At 37.6% G+C, this 14,372-nt stretch overlaps 1 protein-coding gene across 4 annotated transcripts in view; it reads right to left on the bottom strand.

Moving 5' to 3' along the window:
- PCSK5 (proprotein convertase subtilisin/kexin type 5) overlaps positions 1–14,372 on the bottom strand; it is a 262,061-nt gene that overhangs the window by 148,257 nt on the left and 99,432 nt on the right. For all 4 annotated transcript variants that reach the window (XM_015280354.4, XM_424841.8, XM_040655981.2 and 1 more), the window contains exons 6-7: positions 11,505–11,593; positions 6,392–6,564 (exon numbers count right to left, since the gene is read on the bottom strand). In XM_015280354.4, coding sequence (XP_015135840.2) covers positions 6,392–6,564; positions 11,505–11,593 — 262 coding nt within the window. The remainder of the gene's footprint in view (positions 1–6,391; positions 6,565–11,504; positions 11,594–14,372) is intronic.

Genomic DNA, 14,372 nt, shown 5'->3' with positions numbered 1-14,372 from the left:
GCTATACAGAGCACATGTATGCATAGTATATATGCAATACACATAATTTATTAATGCCAGGACCTGAAATCAGGTTACATAAGCATACTGGATACATCTGTGTCCTTAACACAAGCACAGCATTAATTCTGACTTAATCTTCAGCAAGTAGGTTTTGGCCAACTCATCAGAACTGTGCAGTTATCTGTGTATGATCTGAGTTTAACATACACAGTTACGTGTTCATTCATAGAATCATAGAATCACTAAGGTTGGAAAAGACCCACAGGATCGTGCAGTCCAACCATTCGCCCTTCACCAATGGTTCTCGCTAAACCATGTCCCTCAACACAACATCCAAACGCTCTTTGAACACCACCAGGCTCGGTGACTCCACCACCTCTCTGGGCAGCTCATTCCAGTGCCTGACGACCCTTTCAGAGAAGTAATACAAACTAGTCAGTCATAAACTACAGACATACAGGGTTACCAAACACGATACATAGTTTAAAAAATGCGGTATTAGCCTCTATGCAGCATAGTATTTTAGTGTATAAAATGACAACCACTTGGGAATTATTTTAGGACATTTGCTTGGGATTATCTTTGCAGAAATTACTATCTTTGATTTTTTACTGTTCAACGTTCTAGCAGATCTGAATGGAATAATTCCTCTTTGCATGTACAATGCATCCTTTTCAGAATGATGCAGAGATGTGAAGACAGGAGAAACCAATAGGATTTTCAACTAAATTTAAGAGAAAAATATACGTGGCACAGCACAGGCAGCAAACCTTGTCCTGTACACTTGCAAATTGTGAGCAATCTCCTTCAGTTTTGGAGTAAAAGCATTTAGTAGTAGCAGCAATAATACTAAAAATGTGAACTTTTCTCTCTTTTTTTCTTTTGCCTCCCCTTCTGTTCCATTTTCTTCACTTTCTCTCCCTTGCATCAGGGTAGGAGGCTTGCTTAGCAATTGTAAAAGAGCCTTCTGCTCCCTGAAAACACTTTGAACACAATCTGCAGCCAAAGTTGGTGAAGCAAGAGAGATAAGAAGGGGCACCGATGATGAGAAGGAAGGCATCAAGCCGAGTTCTCACAAGAGGTTCAGCCACACAGCATCTGATCATTAATGTCCATCAAACATTTTGGCTTGTGTCCAGCTTGCTAAACAGAATGGTATCATGGCAATAAGATGAAGGCCCCTGTGCTGATGCAGGCAGAAAGCCAAAACTTCCCATGTAGATTTCACTCCTGTCCGCCCTCATAGGTTGTACTAAGGATGCCCTGCCACTGATTTGAACTACCTTATGAGTACTGCCAAAAAAAAAAAAAAAAAAAAAGATAAGCATACAGTTGGTGAGGTGTTGGGAGAATAGTTCCTCATAAACATAAGAAAAGGATCACATTTTCCAGAAAGTTGACCACGAAGTCTTCATCAAACAGCAGTAAGAGAACAAGTCAGAATATCTGAAATGTATTACTCTCTCAATGATGTTGAGACTGATCTAAATGAGAAGGCTTTTTTATATGAACATAGGCTTTTTTATATGAACATTAATGAACGAGTTCCAATTCTGTATTTCAGTCATGAATCAGAATGTGTCTCTGCAGCGCTTCCTGCATTGTGCTTATAGACTGTGATTTTCAGGCAGATGTCTTAAAATTCAGAGTTACTTTGCTTTCATCTTTTTGAATCAAGAGTGAAGTTTTGTATTCTCCCTTTTGCCCCAGAACCAGCAAAATCTTTTTACACGATTTGGCCACAATCATGTTTTGCCATGCTATGCCTGTTTGTTCTTAACACAGGGTGAGATGTGACACACTACCTACATGCTTTTTTCTTGAATATGTTATTTTGGACGTATTGCTCTTCATTCTGCTGCTCTTTATGTTTATAATGGAATTGTTTTCGTAATTATTATGTTATTACGTACAACTTCTAATGCACAGTATTTACTACATAAGCTTCCCGAAATTTCCATCCTTATGAGTACACAATTTCCAGAAGAAGAACCTTGTCAACTGGAAGCATAATACAAAGGGAGCTTTCATATTTGCATAGAAATTGTTCGACAGTAAAGTCTCCAAGGTGTCTCTTTGAACTCATGTATGCAAATTTGATATAATTAAACAAAATACTCTAAAAATGACAGAAAATAATGGTACTCAAGACAGGTTTAAAAGTTGGCTTCCTCTTCTTTTACCTGGATTCTAGAAAGAATTTTGAAAGTATATTTAATTTGTGGTTTAATTTGTGGTTTAGGTTTTCATTTCATAAACTCAGTTACTACTCTGTATCCTTTCTTTAAATAGATTTGTCTATTTCAATTTATGGCATGTGCTGTCCCTGTGGAACTTGACAGAAAAAACTGCACAGTCATTTATCTTCATTATTTTGTGAAGGATTTGGAAGAAGTAAGCATATTATCTCAGTAGATTTAAAAATAATAATAGTTCTAAAACACCTTACATAAGCTGTTAATTGGAATAACATGCACTAAAGACAAACTGTACATTTTTTTCAAGGATCCCAATCTCTCAGCAAACAGAAAGAAGCTGTGGCTGTTGCATCCGTTCATTTTTAATTGCTTAGTACAATAAAAAAAAATCACTCAGTTTAATTATATTCTAATCTAAAAAAGTTATTATCCAGCATCACCTTTCATTTTCCTAATCAAACGAAGTATAATTTACTTTTCAAATTCTTTTAAAAAATCCTGACCTTTCACTTTTCTGTTCTGTTTTTACAATAATATCCAGTTGTGTTTGCATTTGCACAGTAAATGAATAGTATCAGTCTTGAACCTTTGTTTAGATCTGAGAAAAGATCCTGACAATTTTTTCTGTAAGTGTTACTTTACAGCATAGACACTGCATGTAATACCGTTATCCAATTCAATATAGCCAAAGCAGAAAGGTCAAGAACAGTACACAGTGTAATATGCATTTCTGTCTGCTTCTTTTTATTTACACACTTATTGTGACTGTTTAGGGAAATGTGTGTTTGGCAGAGCATCTGGTCATTACCTTGGATAATTATCTGATTTTAGGAATATTCAGGCAAAGGGATAATTTGTCCTCTCTCTGCCAATTTGCCTCCTCTTTTAAAATGACACATCTTAGGACTGTGTAAAATATAGAAAGTGTACTGAAAAGCACACTTGTGTGAAGCGAATAGGAACAGGTTCATCCTGAAGTTATTTTTGCTGCGAGAACTGAGCCTATTAAGGAATTGAAATTCACAACCTTTCAGTCTATATTAAATTTTAAAGAATGAAAATTGAAGATTAATCTTAAGCATTCCGTTTTCCTTATCACTATGATTTCCAAAAAAAAAAATCTGAGTTTTGTGCATGTTTTTAAGATAACATTTATTTCATTTGAAGAGATGAAAAGAATTTCACAAACAGACCTATAAAAAAATCATGAAAATACTTAAGTCTTCTTCTGGATGACAAGCTGAGTCGTGAGTTGACACACAGGAGGAAAGGGACACCATCCTGAGTAATCTTGACAGGACTGAAAGATGGGACCCTGTGAACCTCATGAAGTTCAACAAGGCCAAGTGCAAGGTGCTGCACCTGGGTCAGGGCAATCACAGACATGAACACAGGCTGAGTGCTCAGTGGGTAGACAGCAGCCTTGAGGAGCAGAACGTGGGGGTACTGGAGGATGAAAAACTGAACAGGAGCCAGCAGTACGCTCTTACAGCTCAGAAAACCAATCATGTCCTGGGCTGCCTCAAAAGAGGGGCAGCCAGCTGGGCAAGGGAGGTGATAGTAGCCCCTTGCTCTGCCCTTTCAAGACGCCACTTGGAGAACTATGTCCAGCACAAGACATGGACCTAACAGAGCTTTTCCAGAAAAGGACTAGGTAGATGATCAGAGGGCTGGAGCATCTCTCCTGTGAAAACAGGTTGACAAGTTATTCTGCCAGAAGAAGAGATGGCTCTGGGGAGATGCTATTGCAGCCTTCCAGTACCTGAGAGGGGCCTATGGGAAAGCTGAGGAGGGACTCTTTGTCAGAGAATGTAGAGATAATAGTTTTAAACTAAAAAATAGTAGGTTTATATCAGACCATGTTGGAAGAAATTCTTCACTTAAAGGGTGATAAGGCAGTGGAACAGTTTGCCCAGAGAATCCCTGGAGACGTTCAAGGCCAGGTTTAATGGGGTTTTGGACAACTTGGTCTCATGGAGGTGTTCCTGTCCATTAGCAGTGGGGGTTGGAACTAGATGAACTTTAAGGTCTCTTTCAACCCAAACTATTCAATGAGTCTATGCTTCTGTTCAGCTACGAATTAGCAACTTTGGGCAGAAAAAGAAGTTAATAAAAAGAAATAGAAGCAAAACCATAAAAATAACAATAATTTAACTTGTATTTTAAAAGACTCCTACTATTTCCTAGCAAACCAAAACAAAAAAGAAAAGCCTTGCATGATAGGAATTTTAAAATGAAATAGTATGTTTCCACTATATACTTGTACCTATAAAAAATATAGGGCAATGTGCTAATAAAATGATCCACTGGGTATTCCCTCAGATTACAGCTACAGTAATAACAATGAAATAACAATGTTATTAGGCAAGTTCCCTGTTCTTTATAAATTAATCTACAGTTTTCACTTATGCTGGATTCATCTGGAGTTGAAATTTCAGTAAGGAAATGGTTGAGTATTCTGGGTACAGAAATTTTGGTTAAATTTTCCGTGGTTTTCTTACCTTCATGAAATATGTTTAAACTAACACGTCTGTTTAGTCATAAAACTTATTTTGCTTAGTGTGCTCGAGCAATTCAACAATATATTTCTTCAATTTCCCCCTGCATCCTGCTACAGTTTCTTTAGTCTCCCTTCATTACTTCATTGTTTTTCTTCTCAGTGGTCATTGTCAAACAGTAATAAACCGCAATGGAGTGATAGGGAGAACTGACATTCCAGCTGAGAGGAGGATTGATGATGTGTGGGAAGCAGTAATGGAGAGGTATTTGGACTTCTCACATTCTTGTTATATTGTTCTAAAAGCATTTCAATAACTGTTCTGATAATGATTATGAAATACAGCAGAGCTCTCTAGGGACAGACTTTGACAGTCTCCTTAAATGTATTTAACTGCTAACTCCCTAAAATTTCTTGCAAAGTCAAGGACTTGCTTGAGTATTTTGCTTTACTAAGCTTTATACAGCACATACAGTACAAGTAAAAGCATGACTCTGCAGCTCCACACTGGTCACCATATAACATAGTGAAAGGAAGGTGGTAGTATGTTTTTACATGGTTAATATTTATGGTACTGAGCTTTCTGAGAGATATTTTTAATATTGCGTACCACAGGAAGCACTCTGTCCCTGCCATTAGTTTAGTTTTTCAGTAATTACTCTTCATAGCTTACCTGCTAGGTAGCTCAGCATGTATTATTCACATTTGGAGCAGGAGAGGGCAGGGACTGGGCATACCTGCTGAAAACTCTTGCAAACTTAAATAACAGCTAAACTTTCCAACCTTGCTGCAAAGAGTTAGCATGTTCCATTAACCATGTTCCAGTTCCACCCTGATCCAACAGTTTCAGGCTCTTTAAACAAGTGTTTCCCAGATCCCAGATTTACTTATCTTTGAATTAGCAAGTCTACTGCTACATTCAAAATAATGTTCAGACCTTCAAGTTCAAAGCTTTAAAATAATTTCCATCCAGTCCTATATAGTGAGCACTGGAGGAATTAACTGTCTGATGCTAGCTTACTACAGAAATTTGAAAAGGTCTTAAATTTATGGTTTATGTACTTAGGGATAGGGATACTGAAGTGTTTGGGATTTTGAAAACCTAGAGCTGTATCACTGTAATACTACAAACTTGTAGAGGAACGTATACGTAAGTTATAAAATGAGCGTAAGTTCTCTGAGACAAGACACAAACTCTGCCTCCCAACCCCCAGTTAAAGCAATCAAACTTCCATTAAGAAATCAAGTAAAACAAAGCAACAAAAGAAAGGTAGAAGGAAAAACAAAAGCATTTGCTTTAAATGTTAATTGCAGTTTAAACTTGATGACTTAGTACTGCTGTGAAAAATAGCTTTTTTCAGTTTCTCTCTCTTTTTTCTTTTCTTGCAGAATTACATTATTACCTCAGGGTAGTTTTGAAGGACACAGAAGGAAGATGATGTATTTCAGTTGACAATGAATACAGATAGTTGATATGTCAGGAAGTACTGACTGTTAGGTCACTACACAATGAAACTGTATTTTTAGATTTATGTAAAATAAGCTTTTTTTCTGTCCTTTAGAATCCTCTTTTCTTTTCCCCCATGCTGACCACTTGCACGTACGAGGCATGTGTACCCTTCCACTTTACATAATACCCTTTCCACCCTCACATAATAACATATCCAGGAGATAGACTTTGATATCAACCTACCATTCGGATGCCGTTCTCAAAGGCCTGACGTGCTAGAGAAGCAGGTCCATCTACAGTTTTGCCATCGTCATCAGGCCCCCAGCTAGCACTGTAGATGTGGATGTGCTGCGGATTAAGGCTCAGAGACTTTGCTTCTACCATGTCTGTGACATCTCCATCCAGCATCCGTACACCTTCAGGATGAAAGGTACAATTAATATGACAACCAAACAAAAAGATTCTTTTTTCCCTTTCTTTTTTCAGAGGTAATGGCTGTGTGGGACACTGGATTAAGATTTCTAATGTGGAAAGCAAAATCTCTTTGGATTTGTGTTTCTCCAACAACAAACTTTTCATATGAAGAAATACCATGTAGTATCATGGTCTCTGAGTTTTGAAAACTGTCTTCAAGTCATTTAGCCACGGTATAACCTTTGAACTGTAACAACAATTTTCTATGCTGAAACAAATTAAAAATAACTTGAATATTGAAATGTTTGTATATTTCATTTGAAGACAGTATATGGTTCTCATTCTCCTTTTATATTGCAATGAAACTGCAGCACTTAACTGAAGATATTCACAGTTCTAAGTATGCTGACAAATGTAAAAACAGGATATCCACTGACAGGTAAGCATGGGAACATTCCTTCACTGTATCAGATGGCAAAGAATAAGGTGAAGGGAAAGCTCTTATGTACAAACAGATAACCATGTAGCAGCATGGGGACTACAGGAAGCCACTAACAAAGACTGTATGTGTCACATTGTTCCACTTGAAACTAGAATACAGAGAAATCCTCACATGTATTTCATGGAAGCTTTTGTACAGTACAGTCTCAAATTTTTATCCTAAAAAAATCTTTTTGCACGGGCTTTGACAAGTCAATGTGCCAGCACTTCTGAAGTGAATGGTATCATGATACTTTAAGATCGCTAGGCTAAGTAAGTTAAGTTTAAATTTGGAAACTGAAAAGATCCTTCTGGTTTTTCTTTTGACTAAGACTTTGACTGAAGTTAAATTCTGTCTGAGAAAACCACCAGTATCAGTTTTAACCTACACAGGAAAGAGGACCTTCATACAGTTAGTGTGATGTTTGATCAAAGGGATGTTAGGTATTACATCATAATTAGCATGTACCTGTAGGGAGTAATGATCACTTCCAAAATTAACCAGTTTGAGGCTTATTCCCCTTTAAAAGTCCATTCCTATTTATAAGCCAAATTTACATATTTTAATTACAGACACATTCCACTTTGCTCATGAGTTCAGACTGCAGTAACTTGAGTGTTTACCAAAGACCTTGACTTTCAATTAACAAAAAAGTATAGAGGCTGCTTTGTCGATAGAGGTTCTCTTTTTTCTTCATTCTAATTGACTCAAAAATGAAAAGTGATCATATTTCGAAGTTCACACAAAAGCTGCCTATGTTTTGTGAGATAATAAACTTGTCCAAACAGTGATCTCACTGTGAACTTTATTTTATAAAAAAGCCATTAAAACAACTTTGGGAATCTCAGGTTTTATTTTAATTCTTAAGCATAATCTTAGAAAACTAATGATGGTTGGAAGCTATGTTCTCATTTCTTTCAAGCACATTGAAATATATTTCATTCAAAATAAAGAGACAATGAAAGGTACACTGCATTTGAAAGAAGGAAGATAAAGCTTCCCCTTATATTTCTATGACTGTGTAAGTCATACAGCATTTACCCAGTGAACAATAACACCAGATGCTGCCATGGCATTTAAGTAATTCACACCAGGTTTTTTAGTTGATGGTGAAGTGGTCAAATCTAAAACAAGATGCACAAGGCTATGCCTTAGGTGCAGCTCTGTTCTGCCTAGAATTGGCAGACATGCTTCAAGTGTAACTTCAATCAAGGATGGCTCAGTGGCTATTTGAAATACAACAGCAACAACAAAGCACAAAACAACACACTCCTTTCTTTCTCTCTCCTCTTCTTTTATTTATTTATTTATTTCCCCAAATGTCTAGAGGAGTTAATTTTGCCGATCACAGAACCTCCAAACTGCATTTGGCATGTGGTGATAGCACAACAAAAGCTGTCCAGAAGGCAATTAGCAGACTGTGTTTCCAGACTGTTCCACCTAAGACTTTGGAGCTCTGTAAACTTTTTCCAATATCTACAGTAAGTGCCAAAATGTAAATGGCATTTTAGTCAGAACAAACTTTCAGCAAATCACAGGAAACATGCAAAACTAAGCTGAAAGAAGGTTTTCTTTTAAAATGTTTGTCTTTAATCAGCATCTGACTTAAGCTTAAAGAAACAGCTGAACTAATTCCTCGTCAGCTGAAGACAATCTACATCTGTTGTGCCATAACTCAGTGTAACTGTTTTCCTGTCAGGACTCCAGCCCAGCCAAGTAACTAAGCACCCAAATCCCTGCAGAGGCTTTGCAACTTCCACAACCAGTCTGCAGCAATAACAACAGCCTAACCATCCTTTCCTAGGAAAAGTCTCACAAACTCCGTAGGTGGCAACTTGCTATATATGACTTCCATGGAGGGTCACACATTAAAGAAACTACCCCTTTTTTGCATGGCATTGTGTTTTAATGAAAGGGGCCAGTAGCTGAGCTAAGCACAAACTACAGGCATACTGCTTAATTTTTTTTTACAAGAAATATCCCACAAGCTATAAAAGAAATGAAGGTCCAGACTGCATTTTTACTCAGATTTTTGTATCTGCAGATTAAGTCCTGACTCAAACTATTGTAGGAGAAGGCTTGGACTTTTTGAAGACCTTGTGATTAGAGGCTCTTAAATTTAGAATACGAACATATTTAGAAGAAAAGTGAGCATTATTGGTGGACCTACTTGTTAACGACCTTCCATCGCAATGATCACTAATTGGATTTGCTCAGCTGACAGTATTTGATGTAATATTGATGGGAAGGATTTATTTTTTCTTTTGCTTTGTTTCCTTACTATCCCTGATGTGTACAGTTATAGCAACTCCCATTTTGATTTAAAAAAAAAGAACACCCATCTTGGCAGAGCAAATTCAACACCGCTGTTGGCAGGTGTTCCTTTTTATAAGGGAAGTGTAACTGCTTTACCTTCACTCTTGTTTCTTCTCCAAAATAGCCAAAGGAAGGTCTTTAAATCCGTGGGAAATAAGTGAGCTGAATACTAGCTCAGTATAATATGATTCAACATTTTTACACTCCATCTGGCCTGTGCAGAAGGAACACACCGCTGCATATTCACATGTGTAGGTTATGGCTCTTCTGAGTGAAGGGAGGGAGGCATACCAAATACAGGTCAGCAGCAAAATTCCTACATATGAGCTCCTAGTGGAAGGGAAAAAAACAACCCCCCTTTCTAATATCTTCAAGCTCTCTTTGGTCTCTGACTTTCTGCAAACTGCCTGTTGAGGTCCTGTTGTCAAATACCAATGACGTTAAAAGGTGGTACACGATCATGCTGCTGTTCTAGTATTTTCCAGCTTTCCTTAAATAATGGTGATACTAATGGACCACCAGAATTATTGTGCTGAATAGAGAGGATAATTATTTTACTTAAACTAGAACAGTGAAAATTCTTGAAAGCTGCTATATTCTTAGTACAAAATAAACAAATTATGAAAAAGGCACACATACGCTGCCTTTGCTTTTAACATAAATTGTGTCCATACCATGTCCATCTGAATCAGTTTTCACATTATATTTAGAAAAACCTGTGATTCTGCTAATATGCCTGTTGTTTCTTGTTGGTTTTTTTTTTTTTTTTCAAAAATATTGCTACTGCAGATTCCTAGTGCTGAATAAATAATAACCTATTAAGAAGCCACTGTTAATAATGAAGAGCTTCCCAAGCACATGCCTAGGCTTTTACACGTCATGTCAATTTCCGACTGGAAAATGAAAATTTAATTCCAGAAGTCAACTTTTATTTATATCATTGCACTAACTCTCTTCAGTTGCTGGTTTGAAGCGGTAAATTTGTTCATAGCTGCTGGTACATGATCAAATGCCCTGCCCACATGAAACAATCTGTTCATCTGCCACAAGCTCACTTGGCCAGCTCAAATATTCTGAAGCATTATGACACGGGAACTTTGTGCAGGCAGGCTCTTTGCCTGAAGTCAAATTGCTGCATCACTCTAGCCTTATGATGGATCAGATATTGTCTATCCTCTTGATGCTAGTAGGAAAACAGAACGATCTCTCTGCTTTGGCTAATTTGAAACATAGTTGTATTCACATTTTATTTGGATCAAACTTGAACTGATCCAGTAGGGAAAAGATATAGTAGTGTTAATTGTGGAAACAGAACCAGCCCTGGCTGCTCATATTTTTGAACCATCTCCTATGATATGTATGTGTTAACGTATTTCTGTTTTCATAGATAGGTTCCATTTTAGAACAGAAAGCTGACAGCTAATGAATTTGATCTACAGGTATTTTACTGAATGCCAACATACCTACCCCATAATTCCATCAAAAATGGAACAGGGTAAAACTTCAATTGAAGCATTAAAATATGGCACAGGGAGGCAACAGTCTAGAAGACATGTAGTTGACATCTTTACAGTGATTTCCAAGACCAACTGCCAAAAGTCTTGAGCTGCTATTGGCTAAGAACTGATAGAAATCACCTGGAGCCTCTTGGCTGAACAGAGCAAAGAAATATTATCACACTTTGGGCAATAATCCAATCACATCCAGGTATTAAAAGATCCTCTTCAGTCACAGCCAAACAACACAACAAAGTTTTAAGCTTTCACAGTGTTTTTCTTGAGATCAATATGCACGGCAATATTCCTGATGTTTACATTTACTTCTGATTTCTCCAAGCTCGTTACCTACAGTTCTGGATCTCTAAGAAAACACAAATGTTCTTGTTCTGGGTTTTGTGTTTTCATGCAATGTCTCACTTTCTATGTTACTGTGTTTACCGAGAGGCAGTGTTCCCAGGAGCACTGGAGAAGTGTCACCACAGACAAACTCCTTCAGTACTGGTCTTCAACCATCACTCTACTACTGAGTTAACACAGCAATTACCTGTATAAATCTCTTCCTCTTGTTGAGAAAGATGAGAATGTAGCATTTAGCACAAATGTCTCTTTTGTTTCTTTTTCTGTGGTGGGAGACTGTTTCACATACCTCCAATCTTGGCATTAAAGGCGATTCCCACTGTGCAGTGTGAGTTGTTTGCAGTGGCTGCCACTTCTCCAGCACAACGGGTTCCATGCCTAGAGTCAGACAAACATTTTTTCAAGTAAGCACAGACTGTTGGGATTTACAGGCATCGGCTTTGCTCATCCTCAGGTGCTAAAGGCACAACTATCCACAATGTCCTGCACTATTTAGTGCCCCACAGTAACTTATAACCACATTGCAACATTCCTTTGAACATATTTTGACATCATTATCACAGTTAACTTAACCTGTTCCTGGCTGGCTTCCTAGCTACTGGGAACACATGTAACAAAGGCATACAAAGATGATACATGATCCCAGCAAAAGAAAGAAGACTTGGGCATCAATTCTCTATTTTGAAGCAGTTCCTAGGTTATGCACAGAATTGCTGTCATGCATTCTCCCATAATATCCTCCCATTGCTAGCATACACATCTCCATTCAGTGAGTACCCTAGGCAGCCACAAGACATGCCACATTTCCCATGAAGATGAGACTATGCCAATGCTCATACTGCTGTTCACAGGTGTGCCTACAGCTGGCTGGAAGCCAGGTATAATCAAAGCTGCTGTATAGGCATGTCATAGTCATGTCTTGGGCTAACCCTACAAACCTGCTGTCTTTCCAGGACTAGAAAAAACAGCTGGAGTATAGTTCCACATCAGCATTATGTCCTGTGCCTGGGATTTGGGCTGCAAATTTATGATCTTGAGAAGCAGGTGAAAGAGAATGCAAAATATCCAGTAGTTGCTTAAACCCTTCTGTGCAGTACAAGGCCAGAGTAGGATGCCTCACCTAGCCCTGAGCCATGCCCTCTACAGCTGTAATTCATACGATCACTATGGTAGTCCCTACTTCCTGTGATTTTTGTCTGCAATACAAGCTTCCCAGGGTGATTTCCATCTGTAAATTTTACCCTCATCCTTGTGCAGCTAGGCAGCAATGCTGCAGAAATGTGACATAACTAACAAGGAGCAGACAGGGAAATTCAGATTGTTACTGTAGAGAGGAGCTATGGAGTTTCATTCCAGAAAGGAAAAGAGATCGGAAATTGATGAGATGAGGATGGAAAGATAATGTAGGGCTTGGGTAGCCACAAAGAAAGAACTTAAAAATTGAAGGCTAAAAGTAGATAACAACATAGCAAGCACTTTAGGTGAGGTCAGTTGTGTACACAAACACTCTTCCGCTGGTGACGGGTGACAGACTGCTTACATAGACATCTGGAGAACACGAGTGTTTTTGAACTAAGGCTGACGCCCACATTACAGACAAGAATCACAGTTGCTTTCTCTTGGTACAACTTGTTTTGGGTAGAGTCATTCCTTATTTCCATATTATTAGTCTAATTTTTTCCCCTTAACCTTCCGAGACACTTTGATGAGAAACACTACAACAACATGTAATGTAAAACACGAACAACAACATGACTAGGAAAAAAAAAGAAAAAAAACAAGGAATAAAAGTGATTGGTGCTAACCTGTTAGACTTTTGAATGAGTCAATCAAATTTATCAGGTAAGTTAGAAATATGTTCTCTGAAAAAGTGTAATCTTTACTACCAAAACTGAAGTGATAACCTGGATGCTGAGGAATTCTAAAACTGGATTAAGGTTTCACAGTTGTATGTATAGCTTCTTGAATCAATTCCTACTGATCTGTTCACAGTTCATCATTTACATGCCAAACTTGATCAGAGATTTTTTCAAGACTTAATTTTAAATTTATTTTTCATATGAAGCTGAATTTTCCAGCCAAATTTTCTTAATTTGGAAAAAGCTAGAATAGTTGAAATTGATACAGCAATATTTTAACCTTTTATCGAATTACTTTCCAAAGCCCAAAGTGTATCATTCAGAAATCACAAAGCATAGATTACTACAGTCTTTAAAATGTAGTATACCTGAATGTAATACCCCAGTGCATGTATTTCACTAATAAACCACTGCTTGCATGGTGAAATGTATATGGATGAAGTGCAGCTTCCCAGAGGGAGGCTGTGTTGGTGAGAAACCCTTCCTGGGTACAAAGCTTAAAAAGAGCATGAGATGGCAAGGAACAAGATCTTTTCAGCAGAGAGAAGGAACCATTAAAATCCACACCTGGAAGACAGGCTGCCTGAAGAAGAATGGAAGAAACATCTCCAGTTTCTCTGGAGTTCACAGCACCTAAGCACCATCAAAAGGTTAGGGTTCCACCAGATCACCAAACAGACCCCAAGGTCAATGTAATGTTTATATATGGCAAACAGATGATGTGCAGTGAGGGGTTGCAGATCATGAACCAACTTTCAGTAACATGGGATTAAATGCAACCTGAAACTGTACCCCAAATTCTACCTGAAATGAAAGTAGCCGCAGTGCTAGATGTACTTCTAGTATCAGTAAGAAACAGCCAAAAGTGGCATGGAGGTATGATAACATGTACTCATTAAAGAACATGAAAGAACAGCATGAAATTTAATGTGAATTTCAGATAGAAAAAAAAAAAAAAAAGCCTATTCTAGAGAGAATTAGATCTTTGGACAGTTTTGTGATATGCAAGTTAAATAAACTTTGCTGAATATTTCACCAACCTTCTCCCACTGGAAATCCTTTTTATCATCTTTAGTGCAGTAATGTTATAAATTTATTTTGTTAGCAGGTTTTTATGTTAGACCGTTGCTTCTCTGCCAAGATTATTGCTAATTGCATTCCACATTTATATGGGAAATGACAAAATTAAAAGTTGTTTTATTCATTTCAAGGTCATATGTATAAAACTGCATATCTCACAAACAGCTTCCCACTGCGAGGATTAATCATATATGCAATTCAATTTGTTTTAATATGTA

This window comes from Gallus gallus, chromosome Z (genome assembly GCF_016699485.2).
Source record: "Gallus gallus isolate bGalGal1 chromosome Z, bGalGal1.mat.broiler.GRCg7b, whole genome shotgun sequence".
Taxonomy (NCBI): domain Eukaryota; kingdom Metazoa; phylum Chordata; class Aves; order Galliformes; family Phasianidae; genus Gallus; species Gallus gallus.
This window is presented reverse-complemented; position numbering and strand designations above follow the sequence as displayed.